Below are 18,632 nucleotides of genomic sequence, written 5' to 3' on the forward strand. Positions count from 1 at the left end.
TTTTTTTTAATGCCCCGAGCGGGATAGAAGAGAAAGCCACCGGGAAAGGGGAAAAAACGGGGAAGTGAGAAAAGAAGAAGCGGTAGTCTCGGCTCGCCTGACGTAAGGGAGTGGGCGTGGCCAGAGCGCACGGGGGCGAACGTCGAAGGAAAGACGATGATGGGCGTGGCCTGAGGAAGGGCGTGGCCGGCAGACGTTCGGAAGGGGCGTGGCTTGAGCCCGTGTGTAGCCAGTAAGAATGTTGCAGCGTTCTACGCGGGGTTCGATGGCGCGTGGGGATTGCTGAGCGGCAGCAGCGGGTTGCAACTTGCTTGTCCGCCGGCGGGAGGTTCCGGATGGAGCACGAGGTGGTCCAGCGCTTGGCTTCCAAGCTGGGAATCAGCGCGCCCGGAGTTATCCGGTAAGGGAAGCGAAGCAAGCGGCCTTAATGGCAGGCTTAGCAACGCTGGGCGAGACTTACCGATCGGTCAGACCTCGGGGAGGGCTGCACAACTTCGGTCCTCCAACTGCAGTTGCCGGACTACAGCCCCTATCACGTGTTGCGTCTGGGGATGATGGGAGTTGTAGTCCCTCCCGCACCGGCTGAAGTTGTGCAGCCCTGATCTAGACCCGCATCTTGCTTCCCGCAAACAGCTCACCAGGCGGGTTTTGCCGTCTGTCTAATGCACACACGTGTGAATCGTCTGTGGTTGCTACCAGCTCGAGTCGCCTGGGGGCTACTCAGGGCCGGGTCTTCCCCGCTGCTGCCCCGAGGCGTGGGAATGCGCTCCCTGTTGAGATAAGAGTCTCCCTTTCTCTGACCACTTTTAAAGAGGCAGTCCAGCCGCATTTGTTCACCCAGGCTTTTAATGAGATACTGTTTTTAACTTTGTTTGAATTGTAATATATTGCAAGGTTCTAACCTTATTTGTTGTAATTTGTATTGTTTTGGTTTAAGTTTTGGGCAGGATACAGATATGTTAAATAAATAATACAATGTTGGATTTCTCCCCATTTGCTGACAGAGCTGAATGTGAGAACTGACTCCCCGGGGAAAGGCTTTTCAGTGAGCCACCCAATTTACCCATAGATAAGATTCGCCTCTGCCCTGAGCCTGTAAACTTGATGTGTCAAATGGCCTTATACGATGGGTGTTGTTGTTTTTTAATGTAGCTTCTCTTCTTTCTGGGAAGCAGATGAACATTAACAGAAGTCTTAGATCCAACCTTCACAATTTGCAACCCACTCTGTGTTTTCCCTTTTAGTCCCCAGATCTCTAGGCACTGGTACATGTGGGCCGATGGATTGTGATTCTTATGCTGCTCTTTGCAAAGCTATGCAAATAGAATTTTAACCCCCTGCCTTTTCTCTTTGTGGGTCACCAGAAAAGCGGAAGAATACTTGCGACTGTCCCAAGTGAAATGCGCCACTTTGCTCGTTCAGATGTCTGCCACAAGCAGTGCCGTTATTTGCCTGGACTTGGCAGCTGGCTTCATGAAGCAACCTGTAGATAAAGTAGGACTTTACAAATTTTTTTACTCTTTCTAAGCTCTTATTTTGTATGTTGTGATGTCTGTTTTAGTTTTCTGTTGGTGCACAACAGGCGTTCCCACCTTGGGTCCCCAGATCTTGGTGGACTACAATTCCCATCATCCTGGTTACTTGAAAGGGATTATTATTCCCCACAGGCGACTACGCAGGTTTGCTGTTTACAGGCCTGGAGGAAATGCAGGGCTATTATTTTATTTGCTTTTCTTTCTTTTAAAGAGTTATTTGGTGAAACTCTCGGGCTTGAACAAGAGCGCTTACCAGAGCACCTTGAGGTCCTTCGAAAGTCTACTGGGCATGCCTTCCAACCTTGGCCTCCGGGACCTGGCCATTCAATTCTGCTGCTTGGAGGCCGTGAATATGGCTTCAAAAATATTGCAGAGGTAAGCTCTTCTGAAGGAGGGCTTACAGTGTTGTGAATTTTCTTGCGGGGGAACACTCCGATCCCCAAAAGCAGGGGTTCCCAGCCTTGGGTGCCCAGGTGTTGGACTACAAATCCCACCATCCCCTGCCACAATTGTGGTGGGGTGATGGGGGTTGTAGTCCAGCAGCAGGGTGGGGGGCTTAGTTTGGGAGCCCCTGGCCTAAATAGATTGGGAACTGATTAGCGTGGACATTTGACCTATAGTTAGTAAGCAGTTTGAGAAGTATATCGTGGTTGGTTTCAGATGTAACTATTGTGATCCATAGAACTGTGTTGAACCTCTCTTGGGACATGTCCAAACAGCTGTGATCTAAGAAGTCCAATCAATATTTATTATAATCAGCCATGGGCCATTGCATTTTTAAAAATATAGTAGTGTCAAGATAAATACAACTAGAACAGATACCTCTCTTTTCTTTTCTTTTTAAAGGCAAGTTATAAAATCCCATAAAATCAACATTCACAATTACTTGAAATGGGTTCGTAGCTTCCTAGCTGCCAGGGACAATCTGATCTACGCAGGTCTCCAAAATTCCTCACTGGCGAAGGTCTTAGATACCTGCATAGGAGGGCTTTCACGCTGGCCCAATGCCACACCCTCCCCTCAGCTGTGCTTGAAGGCTGCTATAGAAAGACCCCACTCTGGGGACGTTTCTGCCCCTGTGACTCGGGGTTAGATGAAACAAAGGCACACAGCCTCCTCCATTGCCCATACTACAGGGACTTTCATGCCGCCCTCGTCCTGTTGTTGATGCATAAGTACCCAGGACATACAAGCCATTTTTACTCCTCTCTGACCGTAGGCTCAATGTCACCTACAGTATGGCCGGGTTCTGTGCAGCTGCGTCTAAAATTCATCAGACAGTGACAGGCCGCATGTAGCTTGGTGCCTTGCTACAAATGTTCTGCAAGGCAGCCTTGCATTTTTAGGCTCCATATTTTTACCACCCTATGGGTTTTTACCGTTTTAATAGCCTAAAACTTTATATTCAATCAATCATCTTTGTTACAGTCAAAGACCAGCACAGGTTATAATACAGTAAAATAGATAAGGCAATCAGATTGTTATGAAAATGAATGTTATGTGTATTACTACTTGTAACCTCTAAGATTGAAATTGGTATTACAGTTAATAAGACTAAGAGAAGGAAGGTCTAAAAAAAATACAAGATATTTAAAATATACTATGGAGTGCAAGCGAAGTAGCTAAAATAAGCTATAAAAGATAGCATGAAACATCTAATTAAAATAGTAAGGCAGCTAACTAAAATGGATAATAGTCAGGATTTTAAAGTCTACTACATAAAATGAATCAATTATAAAATACAACTCTCAATGAATAAAAGACATCTACCATGTTAAAAGAGAGAGAGAGAGATGCTATAAAATGTACTATATGGTAAAACGTTCATAGTTTCATAACTCGAAGTAACTCTTCCTTTTAATTTTAAATCTAAAACCCTTTGGTTCTTATAGCTTTTAAAATTTAATAGCTTCATAATAACCAGGTCAATTTAGCTGCGTTGCTGTATTGGGATGGAAACTGCCTTTTGCCTTGTAATTGATGCTGGTCTTTGACCGTAATAAAAATTGATTGATTGATTCCTAGCTGCCAGTGCAAATTAAGCAACTCAATATGTTACATATGGGTATGCACCACACAATAATTCCTCCACCCCTGTTCATGGGGTGATCCGTCAGAATACGGTTGAAGGCCAGAAATGTCTTTCTGGGCTCCATATAGAAGGGGCAAAACAGCAAGTACTGTAATGGACAATATGATCACAACCATAAGTGCATGTCCATTCAGCCAGGGGAATGCCCATATTAAGAAGCGAGTTTGCCGTTTGCAGGTATGAATCCACACTTCCTGAAGCTCAGCAAACAGATCTTGACTTGTCTAAGCCTTTGTTCACGACGGCGGCCCTGTTCACAGCTTGCAGGTAAGATACCCTTGTCAGTTGTCGGCGCTGAAGCTGAACTGGGATCCGTCCCGAGGGTTTCCTTGCTGTCATTTTTATGACAAAGGAATTGGGGTCTGTACGAGGAAGAAGTGGGGAGCAGTGTTCCCTCTAAGGCGGTGTGCACACATGCGTGCACTCACAAGTTTTTTTGATGTCCGCTCAATAAATTTTAGATCCCGCTCAGGAAGGCCCCACTCTTGACTGCACGTACGCACACACTGCCTTGATACTCCCGTCCAGAACAAAACTCATTCCGCACACAGATGGGGGGGAAATTAGAACACTGGTGGGGAGATGGTTAAAGACATCTGCCTTCATCCAGTAACATGGAAGCAATACAGTTAGGTGATGGGAGAATTGGGCTGTGGGATCATTTTCAGGATTATCCCAGGAGAGGGGTCTCAAACCTGGGGCCCCTGTTGGACTACAACACCTATCCAAGTTTGGGGGCCTCCAGGATAGGGGAGGGGAAAGACTGGTGCCACCTGAGCTAGCATCAGGCACAGTGTGTACCAATGTTCTCTCCAAGAGGGATTCCCAGCTGCTGTTCACTACAACCCCCAGCATCCCTAGCTGCAATGGCCTTTGGCTGGGGATGGTGGGAGTTGTAGTCAACAAAACCTGGGAATCCCTGTTAGAGGAGACACTGGTGTGCCCTCAAGAGTACTTGACCTTGGGTCTCCAGCTGTTGCTGGACTACAACTCCCATCATCTCCAGCCACAATGGCTGGGAAAGATGGGAGTTGTAGTCCAACTAAACCGGGAGACCCAAGGTTGAGAACCCCTGTACTACGCAAACAGTTTGCTAGTGAACCTCTTAGCTGGGAGGGTAATTGGACATTGGCAGCAGTCAAGAAGCCCCTGGGGATGATGGGAGTTGTAGTCCAAGAACATCTTGGACTACAAGGTTAAGAACCCCTGTCCAGTGTTCCTTCTAAGGTGTGTGCACATGCACATGCTCACAGTTTGTTTGTTTTTTAATGTCCGCTCAGTTAATTTTAGTTCCTGCTTAAGTTGAATCCCGAAGGCCCCATTCTGAATGCACATGCGCACACACTGCCTTGGTTCTTCCTTCCAGAACATAACTCATTTTGCACTCAGATGAAAAATATTAGAAGGAAGGCTGCCCCAGTCCTAAGAAAAGGGTCTGCCAGAGAACCCCTAAGCTGGGAGGGTAATCGAACAATAGTAGGAGCCAAAGAGGACGAGGCATGTGGAATTGTGTGTGGCTCAACTGCCTCCCCATCTGGGCACTGAAGTTGATGTTCTCCACGGCTTTGCAGACAGTCGAAGGGCAGCCCCTGCCCTGCCAGAAAGCCCCCTTTGTTGTAGAATTGTTCAGGAGTTGGTGAACTGCAAGCTTGCCACATGGGGGTGCCCTTCTCAAAAGTACCATTCTGCAGAAATACCGGGGTGGGGGAAAAGCTGCCTTCTGTGACCATTCCTTGTCCTTCAGATATGATCTTGTAAATGAGCCTACTATTTTGCATTTAATAATTATTATTAATAATAATAATTAATCATCTTTGTTAGCTGTTCCATAATAGATTGTTCCCTGGGCGGCTCCCAACAACATTAAAAAACATCCGATGAAAACACGGCAAACAAATTGCAAACACAGAACAAAAATAAAAAACATCTTTATCTTTTTCTTTTTTAAAAAAACCCTCAAAATCTATTCTAAAAAATAATAATGAACTTTGTTTTATTTATTTTTTACATTTATATCCCGCTCTTCCTCCAAGGAGCCCAGAGCGGTGTACTACATACTTGAGTTCCTCTTTCACAACAACCCTGTGAGGTAGGCTAGGCTGAGAGGGAAGTGGCTGGCCCAGAGTCACCCAGCAAGTATTTGGCTGAATGAGGATTTGAACTCGGGTCTCCCCGGTCCTAGTCCAGCACTCTAACCACTGCACCACGCTGGCTTCATCTCATAGTTCCATCGCCTTTGACTGACTTGGAGTCAAAGTCTTCCAGAGAGAGAAGGAATAACCTTCCTCCCTGCAGCCCTGGTCAGCGCCACCATGCGAATGGCCAATGCACATGGGAAAGCCATGGAGTGGGGGCTAGCAGATAGGCAGCACTTCCCCTGCCCCTTAAAGACCCCCCCCCAAAAAAAACCCCCACCCTGGCCTGAATGCTGGTTGACAGAACCACTTTGGCGCTCCTAGAATGGAGAGCTGAACCGTTCCGTGCACATCCCCGATGCCCTTTTCCAGACTTGAACACTGCACGTGTCAAAGGCTAGGCACTAATTTTTGTATTTGGGGTGCATTTTTGTTTGAGCCAATACTGAGCTGGCTGAATAGCTTCCATATACGTATGGCAATTCTCCTGCAGGGGCTTTCTTGCAGGGACAGCAGCGTGTGAACATACGACTCCCTAAAAGAGCTTCTCCGTTTATTCAATGGAAGGGTTGGGTCTGTAGATGTGCCTTTATTTGTGTGCATATTTAGACACTCGGTTACGTATTTATCTGAATGGAAGATGGCCCCGAGTTTAAAACGGCTTAAAATCACAGGTTAAATCCTGGTTTTACAGGTACTTACCTGAAATGAAGAGAGCTCTGAATTTAAGATGCCCGCCCACCCTGCAATTTCTAACATCAAAGAACTTGGGGAAAACCTAGTCTTAGATTCAGGCAAATACAGTAATTCACATGCTGTAGGGGGGATTTTCATTCAGCAGCTGGGTAGGACGCTTCCATTCAACTGAGCTGCCGCTTAACAGATGGTTGCTGCTGGCATCCCCGACCTTGTTTTCCACTTGCACGTGACCAGAAACTGGGCGCGCATGCAACTCCTGAGCTGGGCGCATTACCGTAGATAATCTAGCCTACTGCCTCCTGGTTTCTTGCTTCAGGTGTTTGAAACTCCAAGTGGATAAGAACAAAATGGCGGCCACCTCTGGGGTAAAGAAGACCATATTTGACCGGCTTTGTGGCCAACTGCAGAAGATTAGCGGCCAGATCAACCGTATGTATTTCACCCTTTACAGCCTCCATTCTGTTTCCAGCGTACACCGCAGTAAACTTTTAATTTCCAAGAAGAACAGAGATTCTTGCAACCCTTTGGCAGGGGAATCCTGATTTGTACTACAATTCGTGCTTTGTGCTGTAACTCTGGTTGAAGCCATAGTATAAGGTAGGCTATGTTAGTCCATGTCTCTTACCCAAGTACCGATTGTGTGGGTTACCCTAGTGTGTAGTTAAAGCATGGAATTTTCTGTCACCAAATGTTGTGATGGTCACCAGTCTGGTCCATTTTAAAAGGGGATTAGAGAAATTCATGGTGAATAGGACTATTAAAAGTTACTAGCCTGGATAGCTGTATATTTCCATCAGGGTCAAACGGGGCATGCCTGAACACCAGATGCGAGGGCTACCAGTAGCCCCCTTCTCCCCCCCGCCACTGGTAGGCTTCCCAGGTATATCTGGTTGGCTCCTGGGTGAGCCACCTAATAGCACAGTGAAGAAATGATTTGATTATCAAGCCAGAGGTTGCTGGTTCGAATCCCCACTGGTATGTTTCCCAGACTATGGGAACCACCTATATCGGGCAGCAACGATATAGGAAGATGTGGAAAGGCATCTTCTCATACTGTGCAGGAGGAGGCAATGGTAAACTCCTCCTGTATTCTACCAAAGAGAACCACAGGGCTCTGTGGTTGCCAGGAGTCGAAACCAAGTCAACGGCACACTTTACCTTTACCTGGGTGATGCTAGACTGGATGGGCCGTTTTTCCTGACCCAGCAGGGCTTTTCTGTTGTTGAGCTTTGTCCAAAGCATCATAAACCACAATAAGGATGTTATTTGCTCTTCTTCCAAAGGAGAAAGCCCCAACTTAACTCCTGAGGCCACCAAGCCCCAGAAGACCTACCTTGAACACCTTGAAAAGGAAGAAGGTAGGTGTATAACTGATTAATTCACTTGGCCACTTCTGCAGAATTGTCCTCTGCATCTAGATTAGTGTAGTTTTACCCTAGTCATTTGGGGGTAGGGATAAAGGAGGAGTGATAGCACAGCAAAAGTTGTAAGTGCAATGATGCTATTATCCATTTCCCATCTCTAGCGGGGTAGACGTGGCCAAAAATCACGATGAGCATTCATTCCCTGCAGTGGTACCAATGGCCAAAATTTGTGGGCCTGGCTCATCATGGACAAAAGATGGCCACATCATGCATCCTCCGAGCATGTGTTCGATGGCCAACATCGAACTTCCTCTTGCTTTATGATGGAACTGAGCCTGTTTAGCATCTCTATGGCTCGGTTGAATCCACTTCATCAAGAAACGGGTCCAAAATATGACTTGAGAGTTCATTACTGGCTGACTTCCCAGGACATACAGATGTATTCTACGTCAACTATCTGCTCGCAGATCAGAAGGAGGAAGTAACAATTAAAGTTGCTAAGTTTTTTTAGGCAGCTAAGAATGCTAGACAACAGATGGTAAACCAGTATGCAAACTGGAAACTGCTGATTAGGATGAGATAATATCGGATCTTTGTATATATTACTATTATATCATTTGTGTATTATTATGTATGCTTTAAATTTTGGTCTATGACCGTAAATAAACATGACATATATGACTTGAGGGTTAAGGAGTCAGTGTGGTGTAGTGGTTAGAGTGCTGGACTAGGAGTGGGGAGACCCGACTTCAAATCCCCATTCAGCCATGAAACTAGCTGGGTGACTCTGGGCCAGTCGCTTCTCTCTCAGCCTAACCTGCTTCACAGGGTTGTTGTGAAAGAGAAACTTAAGTATGTAGTACACTGCTCTGGGCTCCTTGGAGGAAGAGCAGGATATAAAATGTAAAACAGAATACATAAAAATAATAGTTTTGTCTTGTTCATTTGCTTGTTTTTTTACTGTGTTTTTGTGAGAGCGTCTTTTCAGTGTTTTTATTTTCCTTATTAGCTGCTGGAACGCAAGCTGAGCTTCCTCGCAAGCGTCCCAAAAGTGAAATGGAAGCACAAGAAGAGTACGAAGAATGGAAAAGGAGAATTCTGGAAAACGCCGCTAAATCGCGAAAGGAAGACCTTTGATCTGAGCGTATTAAAATACCAGCCATCCTTCTGAGTTTTAACTTTAAATGTAGTTTTAGGATAGCAGCGTTCATGGGACTTGTGGAGCACACGTTTCCTGTGCTGTACCTCACAGTTGTGAGAATTGTCCTTGGGGAGAGGTGAATGCAGAAGCCAACTCTAAAGATTGGTCAGCCTCATCCATGAGGACTAGGCTGCTGAAATGGCACTCCAAGCCCTCAAATCATAGATTCCCTGGGCAAGCCTTCAGTAGCTGGGTATTCACCTTACTTTATGGTTGAGGCCCATGAGGACACATTTTGAAGTTGCTTAAATCTCTCATGGTTTAGCAAGCTGGGGGACCCTTTCCCCACTGAAATGATCCCTGTGCCACAGACCAGACGCACCATATCTAAATCTGGATTCTACAATATTAAATTAACTGTCTCCTTCCTCTGATTGCAGGACCACACTTATTCCCCAATCCCAGTTGCATTTGTTGGTAAACAAATCCCATTACTTTCAACCGAACTTGCTTCCCTGGAAGAAGCTTAGAATCAGATGGTTAGATGTACATCCAAATACAAATCCTAAACACCTGTCCATTCAGTCATGTTTATTCTTCAAAATATTTCCTAAGTGGGAGATGGATATTGTAGAACCGTGTTCTTTAGCTGTGTGTTTTAATGTTCATTCTTCTTAGTAACATCTTAAATCGGATGTCTTGTTTGAGGTGCGGCTCTCAAACAAGACTTAACTCCTTTCTGTACAAGACTTAACGTTTCTGGAGAAACAGCAATAAATATTTTTTAATTCTTTGCAAATGTCACATAAAAGCTGTGAGGCTGAAGGGAAAACAGCAGTGCCCAAAATTAAGAAGAAATAGTGTCTCATAGCAGTGAAAGAGCATATACTGTACATGTTTAGTAAAGGTTTGTTGTATTGACACTGTCTGGCTGTGTCCACTGAGCTAGGTTTGAAGCACATAATGAAATTGGAGAATATTGAGCACAAATGCAGTGAGATGGTTTTCTCTCTCAAAGTAGACCTTCCAGTTGTACCCCAAGGATCCTAAAACAGGATTCAATTCTGAAAGGAAATCAGTCCCACTCACAAAATAACTAATAATTAGAGAAATGAAGTTATATTAGGCATAATTCAAGCTTTTCTTTTCCTCCATGTGATAAGTTTTCACGCAACGGAATCGATTTAGTCTGTCTCATTCTATCCTATTAGACTGTCAGGCAGAAACCTAAGTCTACTTGTGGCTATGTGACAGGGAGAGGAGGAAAGTACACTTATTTTCACGTGGGGAGGAGTGGGCTGACAGTTAAAATCCAGTCCTTTTTGTTTTTGGCTATCGTTCAGTTGATTATGCAGGATTCTCGGATATGCTCGTGAACCTCTTCAACCGGTTAGCAGCAGCAACCACATAGAAATGCTTCTGTTAAAAAAAAAAGGGAGAAATTGGAATGTTAAGCTGTGAGTGCTTACATAAGAAGCTGCCATACTGAGTCAGACCATTGGCCCATCTAGTTCAGTATTGTCTGCACTAGCTGGCAGCATCTTGCAAAGATTTCCCAGCTCTGCCTGAAGATGCCAGAGATTGGGCCTGGGCCTTCTGCACGTGAAGCAGATGCTCTACCCTTGAGCTACCAGCCCCAACTTGATGTGGTTAGGATTGAGCTACAAATCCCCAGTTTGAGCTAAAGTTGAGCTTCATCACATTAGATCTCAATATGGAGCTAATACTGACCTGTCTTATAGCATGACTGTAAGGATTCTTAGATATGCTCTTGATCAGTATTATATTATTGTTATAATACACCATGATCATGTACACTCTAAATTGCAATTTTTTTTCTATGTAACTATAAACACCCTTAAGTACCCTTCTGGTCCACCATTTTTTAGGATGTAGACTTTTCTCTTGTAAACTATCTTAGCTGTACAGTATTTTAAATTTAAAATTTTTATACCCCATTACTACTCCATACTTTCATAACAGTTTTATATTTTATCTCCCATTCCCTGCTTATACCTCATGTATTTAATTGGTTTTATGCTGGCCTACGACTGAATAAAAGTGATTTGATTGATTAACACTAAATTGCTATACAAATGAGTATCAGAACACATGTAGCCCCAAAGTCCACACAGTACAAGTATGGCACTCTTAAGTGTGCCCTTTGAAAATATTGTATCTTACTATTTCTCACTTCCATATATTTTTGGGCTCATTGGGGGGAAGCAGTTTGGGATTTTTAAAAAAAATTCTCTTCCCTGCACTAAGGCTGCATTCCAGACTGAAAGGGGCCTGCCTAGTTGCTTTTGATTTAAAAAAAAAAAAAACCAGTCCCTATCATAAGATTCGATTCTATCTACTGCAACGAATATTTATATACTGCTCGTCAATCAAAGTTCTCAAAGTGGTTTACCTAGAAAAATAAGTAATACATAAATAAGATTGCCCCCCCCCGTCCCCAAAGGGCTCACAATCTAAAAAGGAACAGAAGGCAGATACCAGCAACAGCCACTGCAGGGATGCTGTGCTGGGGTCGGATAGAGCCAGTTGCTCTCCCCCTGGTAAATATTAAAAAAACCACCACTTTAAAAGGTGTCTCTCTGCTCAGTTAGCTGGGGTCTTCAAAGTAAAGCTCCTAAAGCAACATACCGTTTGCTGTATGCTTTTTAATTTACCATCAGATTTTTGCTCCAGAAGGCCTCTGCCATTTACGGCAGGCTCAAAGCCTGGAGAGCCCTTAAAGGAAAGGTATCTGTTTTGTTTGTGTTTCCATCCGCATCCTTCCTTTCAGCCCACAAGGGCCCTGGAGCAACTTTGTCCTCATTTATCATCCTCGGCAGGCGCGCTTGTGCTCTCTGTCCAGTAGCCAAAGGCCCAGCCCTTCTTTCAGTCTGCCCTGCTGTTAATTACAAGGCCACCTTTGGGGATTCATGGTGTTGACATGATCAAAGAAGAGGGAGCAGCTGTCTCTGGCCATCCGGGCCATGCAGAGGGATACTTGAATCCTCCCCAGGGGGAGGCAGGCAATTCCCTATTTCTTCATGGAGCAAATGCCCTGTTTTGCCCGCAACGCTGTCCCTGTGGCGACCACAGGGCTGCCACAAAGGACAGCCAAGGAGAGCTGATCTTGTGGTAACGAGCACGAATTGTCCCCTTAGCTAAGCAGGGTCCACGCTGGTTTGCAGTTGGATGGGAGACTCCGGCCCCCGCTAACTGGGCAAAGAGGCACCTTTTCAAAGTGGTGGTTCTCTTTGTTTAGCAGGGGGAAGCAGCTGGCCCTATCCATCCCCAGTCAGGGGTGTAGCAAGGTTGTGGCTAGGGATGTGCACGAACCGGTTCGGAGGCCATGTTGGAGGCATGGCCAAAGCACAATACATGGTGAATTTTAGTTTCAAATTAAAAGTTATTCTAAAAAACTAAACACTAAGAATTGTAAAACACTAAAGAACCTGCCAGAGATAAGCAACAGGTGAAACATTTAAAAGCCTCTTTGAAAAGATAGGTTTTAAGTTTTTTTTTTTAAAACCACTGAGGGAGGGAGCATGGCAAAGATCTATCTGATCTTTCCCTTCCATTTCTCCTTTCGTATCCCTTCTATACAGGGATTCACAAGTTTGGGTCCCCAGATGTGGCAGGACTACAACTCCCATCACCCCCTGCCACCAGGGTTTTTAGCCGTGGCCAGAGCTGATGGGACTTGTAGTCCTGCCACATCCGGAGACCCAGGTTTGAGGACCGTAAGCTGTTGGGGGGGGGGGCATCTTGAATGTGTGCTCAAGAAATCAGTGCCAGGGTTACCTTCCATTTCCGATGCGCCATGTACTTCTGGAGCAGCAGCTGAGACTTCAAGCGGCGCTTCGACCTCATGGCCTTGGCGGGCAGGTCAGTCAGCCATTCGTGCTTAAGGCAATTTGCCGCACTTGATCTGCCACTGGCGGGGGAGAAAAAACATAAGTGGCAGAATCAAATAAGCCCCCCCCCCCCCCGCTTAAAAAAAAATTCATGTTGATCATCACTCAACCTTGGCTTGGTGTCATTTTTTTTAAAATGTACTACATTGTTTTCCCACTCATCCTCCATAGAGCCCAGAGTGGTGTACATGGTTAGGCTCATCCTCACAACAACCCTGCGGAGTAGGTTAGGCTGGAAGAGAGGGGACTAGCCCAGAGCTCCCTAGTGAGCTTGAATGGGGGATTCAGACTTCTGCAAGAACACCTACTGCAACATAGGAGGGACCCACTAATAGCATCCTTTCCCAAGGCCTGTAATACAAGCCCCGCGATGCATTGTGGTGCTACATTACAGTGACATAATGCCAGTGTTACTGCAGGAATTCACAGCACAGCATTAATAGGTTTTCACCTTCTATTTAGGGGAATTGGAGCTATAGCTCGGGTAGAGAGGAGAGCTGGTCTGGTGGTAGCAAGCATGACTTGTCCCCTTAGCTAAGCAGGGCCCGCCTTGGTTGCATTTGAATGGGAGACTAGAAGTGTGAGCACTGCAAGATATTCCCCTCAGGGGATGGAGCTGCTCTAGGAACAGCACCTAGGTTCCAAGTTCCCTCCCTGGCAGCATCTCCAAGATAGGGCTGAGAGAGATTCCTGCTTTCAACCTTGGAGAAGCCGCTGCCAGTCTGTGAAGACAATACTGAGCTAGATGGACCTATGGTCTGACTTGGTATATGGCAGCTTCCTATGTTTTCTTTCTTTTAAAATCCTAAGACAAAGAAGGTGGCCATGATGTTTGGCTGGAGCCTTATCCACCAGGTAAGGTGAATGAACTAGACCAGGGGTTCCTAGCCCTGTGGTCCTCCAGAAATTGCTGGACTGCAACTCCCATCATCCCTAGCCATGTGGCTGGGGATGATGGGAGTTGTAGTCCAACTTCTGGACTGGAAGACCACAGGTTGGGAACCCCTGAACTAAAGGACTGTGAAATTTCTAGCCAGAATGAGCATTAAGAAATTGATATGAGGGCTTGCAAAATGCGGTGAGCAAGATTTCAAACCAGGGTTGTGATACCTCTTTTCTTTTATGAGAAGTCTGGAAACAAAGTCTTTTGCCTCTTCAGAGACTTGCTCAAATGCTTCTGCGTTGAAATCCCAGCTGCAATTGACAATATAATTCATGGTTTCGGCATCCGTTTCTCCAAGGAAGGGTGATAAGCCGCTGAGCCTAAAACAGGACATGGAGATGCTGTACAGAAAGATTGGTGCTCCTTTGTGTGCTACTTTCTTGCTACAATTTGGAGGTGGGGAGGAGGCCATATTGGCTCTCTATGCAGAAGATCCCAGGTTTAATCCCTGGCATCTCCAGGGAATTATTCACACATGGCTTCATGCTTCGGGGTAAATGTTGAGTGAAACTACTTCGAACTGCACTCGCGGCATTGAGGGAAGCAGCCCCTCCCCTCTGCTCTCGGGTTTTGTTTTGAAACAAGTTCACATGGCATGCGTCCATGTTTTCCTTCTAGCCAACTGGGGGTGGAGAGAGAGAGACCTTCCTAAAGAGTGATATCTGCATTTCTAAAGAGACCATCCCTCTTATCATGCTAATGATTCTACATCAGTGCCTCTCCCTGTTTGCTCTGGCATTTTCAGAAAAAGCAGCTTAAAACCAGCATTTTAGAAATCCGGAAATACATTGAGATAAGCTAGAATTCACATCACAAAGCCCGCTTTGTGTGTGGAGGGGGTCCAAGGATCTCGAAGGGACTTCGGGGTATGTTTGGCTGGTGTGTGGATGCACACACTCTCTCCCGAAGGAGATTCGGGACAGAAGCCCTGTGTGTAAAGCCTCCAGGTGGGGTTGGGAAAAACTCCTGCCTGAAAGCCTGGAGACATGTAGTTTGGTGGTAGAGCATCTGGTCTGGATGCAGAAGGTCCAGACCAGGACAATCCCTGTTCAATCCCTGGCAGCATCCCCAAGTAGGGCTGGGAAAGACTCCTGCCTGAAACTTTGGAGAGCTGCTGCCAGTCAGTGTAGACGATACTGAGCTAGATGGTCCAAGGGTCTGCTCTGGTATAAGGCAGCGTCCTACATCAGGGATGGGGCAATAGTTCAGTGGCAGAGCATCTGCTTTGCATGCAGAAAGTCCCAAGTTTAATCCCTGGCAGCATCTCCAAGTAAGGCTGGGAGAGACTCCCTCCTAGAACCCCGCAGAGCCCCTGCCAGTCAGAGTAGATAACACTAAGCTAAGTGGACCAAGGCTCTGACTTGATATAAGGCAGCTGCCTATGTTCCTAGATGTAAATCCAGTGGGTCACTCACAGGGGATGTTCCCTGCTCCCTTTCCCCAACTATCACCCCCATTCTAGAGCAAGTCAGCTCCCAGGGCGTTGTGCAGCATTCTGGCCTTATGAAATGCCAACCACAGGCCTTTCCTATGGAGCGTATGTTGACACAGCTGTGAGCCTTCACTCCCAATGGGCTTTACTCACAGCATGTATGTGATGACGCCTGCACTCCACATGTCCGTTGGGAAGGAGACAAAGTCATAGTTCACCACTTCGGGAGCCAAGAATTCCGGCGTGCCAAAGTTCACTTTCAGTTTCTCTCGGGGCTTGTACCTTGACCAGCAATGAGATGAAGAGAGATGGGATTATTCTCTAAAAAGCACATCGAAAGGAATTGATTATTTATTTATTTATTTGAAACATTTAGACTCCACCTTCCTTCTACAAGAATCGTACTATCCTATTTGATATATCAAAATCGTTTCAATATAATAGTCTACAATTCCACTATCAAAGCCTATTTATTATTGTTTTATTTTATTATTTTACTATTTTATTTTATACTATTAAAGCCAGATACTTCATAGTTACTAAATGTGCCTGATCTGATACCCTTGTATAAAATGAGATTATTAATGTAGTTTGAAACTCAATCAGCTCAACTGAGTTTGAAACTCAAATTTATTGTTCAATTTATACACTGCTTTTCACTAAAATAATCTCAAAGCGGTTTACAATATAATTAAAGCAATGCATAATTAAAATACAAAGGTACAGATGATCTCAAAAATTAAAACAATACATAATTAAAATACAAAAGTACAGATGATATAAATATAAAAATATCTCTGTTTAAAAATTAAATAACCCATAAAAACAGAAATAATAATAATAATAACAATACATAAAAGACAAAGCAGCAGCAGTAAAAACAATACCTTCATTCAAAAGCCTGGGTGAAGAGCCATGTCTACTTTTTTCCTAAAAACTGTCAAAGAGACTGAGCGGATTCCAGCCCGGAGAGCATTTATTATTTATTAGAGCCTCCAGCTTAGACAATATTCTTTTAGAAGTATCAATCATTCTTGAGAAATAGTTTGGTTAAAATGCCTTATACATTTATTCCAATTCTAGCAAAAATGTTTATTGCAACAATACCTTCCTGGTCTTCCCAAAACCTAAGCAGTTGGATTAATCTGATTATGTTCTAATCCCTCTGAGTTTTCATGTTTGCTGTCGAGTCAGTGTTGACTCCTGGCGACCGCAGAGCTATGTGGTTTTCTTTGGTAGAATACAGGAGGGATTGACCATTGCCTCCTCCCATGCAGTATGAGATGATGCCTTTCAGCATCTTCCTATATCACTGCTGCCCCATATAGGTTTTTCCCATAGTCTGGGAAACATAACAGTGGGGATTCGAACCAGCAACCTCTTGCTCCCTAGGCAAGTTACTTCCCCACTGAGCCATTAGAGTAAACCCTATTGAAATCAGTAGGGCTTACATTTGAGTAAACATCCAAAAGATTAGGGTCTGAGTTCCCTTCATGATCTTACTTCTTTTTATCTGTTTCAGATCTTTTAGCATGATTTTAAAATGTTCACTGATTCAAAACCATGTCTGTTAGCCACTCTGCCATCTTCATCTGAGAGGCAGGGTAGAAATTTAAATAAATTGGGGTGTCAGCACTGAGAAGGCCCTGCCCATCAGCTACTTGCCTAACCTCCACAGGCAGGGAGAACTGTAGCAAAGCTTCCAATAATTACTGTGATGAATGGGCAGTTTTATACCCTGGTCCCAAGTTGCTTAGAATGCATTTAAAAAAAAAAAAATTTCAAGGGTTCTGCACTAAGAAATTTGCATTCTGCAACCTGCATAGATCAAGCAACTTAAGCATAGTTTCATTTATCAGCTTCTTTAGACTGTCTCTGCCCTTTGTGGGGAAGGGTATTGTTCTGCCCAGGATGCTCAAATCCCTTTCTCTGAGCATCTGTTCAGATCTGCTGCTCTGCCTCCTGAGATTTAACCAACCATTCCCCCACATACTTTGCCAATCAATTCACTTAGGCTTAAGGACTGGAAACATGATTCTTTAAGAGGAAGAAGAGGAAGAACATTGAGGTTATTGGGGAGCCGAATTATGTACACAATACCCATTTCTGTTATGGTGGGATGTATAGAAGTTTGGTTATACACTTTCTATAAGGAGAAAAATATCACAAGCATCGGACAGGCTGACCCACATGGTGAGGGCTTTCTGAACAGGATACCAGCCACATGAAGCAACTACGTCATGGAGAAGTGCTTGGTGTACGTAGACCTGTCTTTAGTGAACCCTGGCAAGATGCAGGAACTGAAGCAGATCCAGTCCTGTCTTTGGGTCAAAGTGCATTTAAGTCCGCTTCCCAACAGGGCTGCAAAATGCATCCAATTGCAGAAAAGAACAGCAGCAAAAAAGGGTCCTCTCACCTCCTCGCTAATCCAAAATCAATTATTTTAATCTGGTTTCCAGAGTGATTCACACACAGTATATTCTCAGGCTGCAAAAGAAAAGGGCACAATTAAGACACCTGGAGCCATCGCCTGCAACTTTTTTCAGTCCCAAATCCCATCTTCAGTTCTAGCCAGCAACTTTGGGCACAACTTTGGATTTATTCCAGTATTATCAGGGTCGGACTCTCTTCAGGTAAAAACTGTGTCTCAAAGCAGCTGACACAGAGTAAAATTCAGTCGACAGAGAATGTACACAAATGAAAATAAGGAACAGGGTTGGTCCAAATATAGTTACCAATCTTGGTTTAATACTTCAAGTGAGTCCCATGTCCAGCCACATCTTCTTCTACCCCTTACGAACTCAGATTGTCCCTCTCACTTCTGATCTAGTGGCAAACCATAGTTTGCTGTTATATCCCAAGTGGGCAAAAGATGGAGCCGTGTGCGCGTGGGGAGTGGAGGAGTGATTTTCACTGGTCCCCCCTTCCTCCAGAAGTGCTCTGTGCCCTCCAGAAATATGTCCCTGAGGGCTGCGTGGCCCCCAGAAATGTATTGCTGGAGGGCACAGAGCACTTCTGGAGGCAGGGAGGATCAACACCTCTTAGTGGAGAAGCCTGCTGCATTCTTGCTTTGTTAGTCAGGATATTGGCCTGTGAAATCCTCGAACAGAATGAGGATTAAGAACCAATAGGGCTTGAAATATGCCTTCAAAGAAATGCATCACCTTGACAAAGGAAAGCAATTAGATATGGTTTTAAAAGACTTTCCTGTTATTTTTAAATTATTCTTTATAGTAAAAAAACGGCATTGCTTTTTCCAGTGAATTATGAACAGATGAAGCTGCCGGAGAGGAGAGCTGGTCTTGTAGTAGCAAGCATGACATGTCCCCTTAGCTAAGCAGGGTCCACCCTGGTTGCATATGAATGGGAGACTAGAAGTG

General features: G+C 44.8%; 2 protein-coding genes across 3 annotated transcripts in view; one reads left to right on the forward strand and one right to left on the reverse strand.

Annotated features, from left to right (window-relative positions):
- ORC6 (origin recognition complex subunit 6) lies at nucleotides 1-9,759 on the forward strand. Of its 2 annotated transcripts, none has more exons than XM_053271109.1 (7): nucleotides 1-232; nucleotides 1,365-1,494; nucleotides 1,747-1,910; nucleotides 3,805-3,894; nucleotides 6,778-6,890; nucleotides 7,745-7,819; nucleotides 8,835-9,759. In XM_053271109.1, the coding sequence occupies exons 2-7, from the start codon at nucleotides 1,423-1,425 to the stop codon at nucleotides 8,960-8,962; spliced, it is 642 nt and encodes a 213-aa protein (XP_053127084.1). In that variant the 5' UTR covers nucleotides 1-232; nucleotides 1,365-1,422; the 3' UTR covers nucleotides 8,963-9,759. The 2 variants fall into 2 exon arrangements, with proteins under 2 accessions (XP_053127084.1, XP_053127083.1); XM_053271108.1 differs by lacking the exon at nucleotides 1-232 and adding an exon at nucleotides 239-400.
- MYLK3 (myosin light chain kinase 3) overlaps nucleotides 9,733-18,632 on the reverse strand; it is a 26,824-nt gene continuing 17,924 nt past the window's right edge. Inside the window, exons 9-13 of the mRNA XM_053271107.1 lie at nucleotides 17,669-17,739; nucleotides 15,406-15,534; nucleotides 13,988-14,140; nucleotides 12,765-12,897; nucleotides 9,733-10,385 (exon numbers count right to left, since the gene is read on the reverse strand). Of these exons, the coding sequence (XP_053127082.1) occupies nucleotides 10,314-10,385; nucleotides 12,765-12,897; nucleotides 13,988-14,140; nucleotides 15,406-15,534; nucleotides 17,669-17,739 (558 nt within the window). The 3' untranslated portion in view covers nucleotides 9,733-10,313. The remainder of the gene's footprint in view (nucleotides 10,386-12,764; nucleotides 12,898-13,987; nucleotides 14,141-15,405; nucleotides 15,535-17,668; nucleotides 17,740-18,632) is intronic.

This window comes from Hemicordylus capensis, chromosome 9, assembly GCF_027244095.1.
Source record: "Hemicordylus capensis ecotype Gifberg chromosome 9, rHemCap1.1.pri, whole genome shotgun sequence".
Lineage (NCBI taxonomy): Eukaryota > Metazoa > Chordata > Lepidosauria > Squamata > Cordylidae > Hemicordylus > Hemicordylus capensis.

Bases quoted from the DNA above. Each gene is read 5' to 3' on its own strand.
- ORC6 (XM_053271108.1), top strand. From the start codon at position 336: ATGGAGCACGAGGTGGTCCAGCGCTTGGCTTCCAAGCTGGGAATCAGC. The intron at 1,495-1,746 runs GTAGGACTTTAC...TTTCTTTTAAAG, and splicing joins TGAAGCAACCTGTAGATAAA to AGTTATTTGGTGAAACTCTC. The intron at 1,911-3,804 runs GTAAGCTCTTCT...TGCCGTTTGCAG, and splicing joins GCTTCAAAAATATTGCAGAG to GTATGAATCCACACTTCCTG.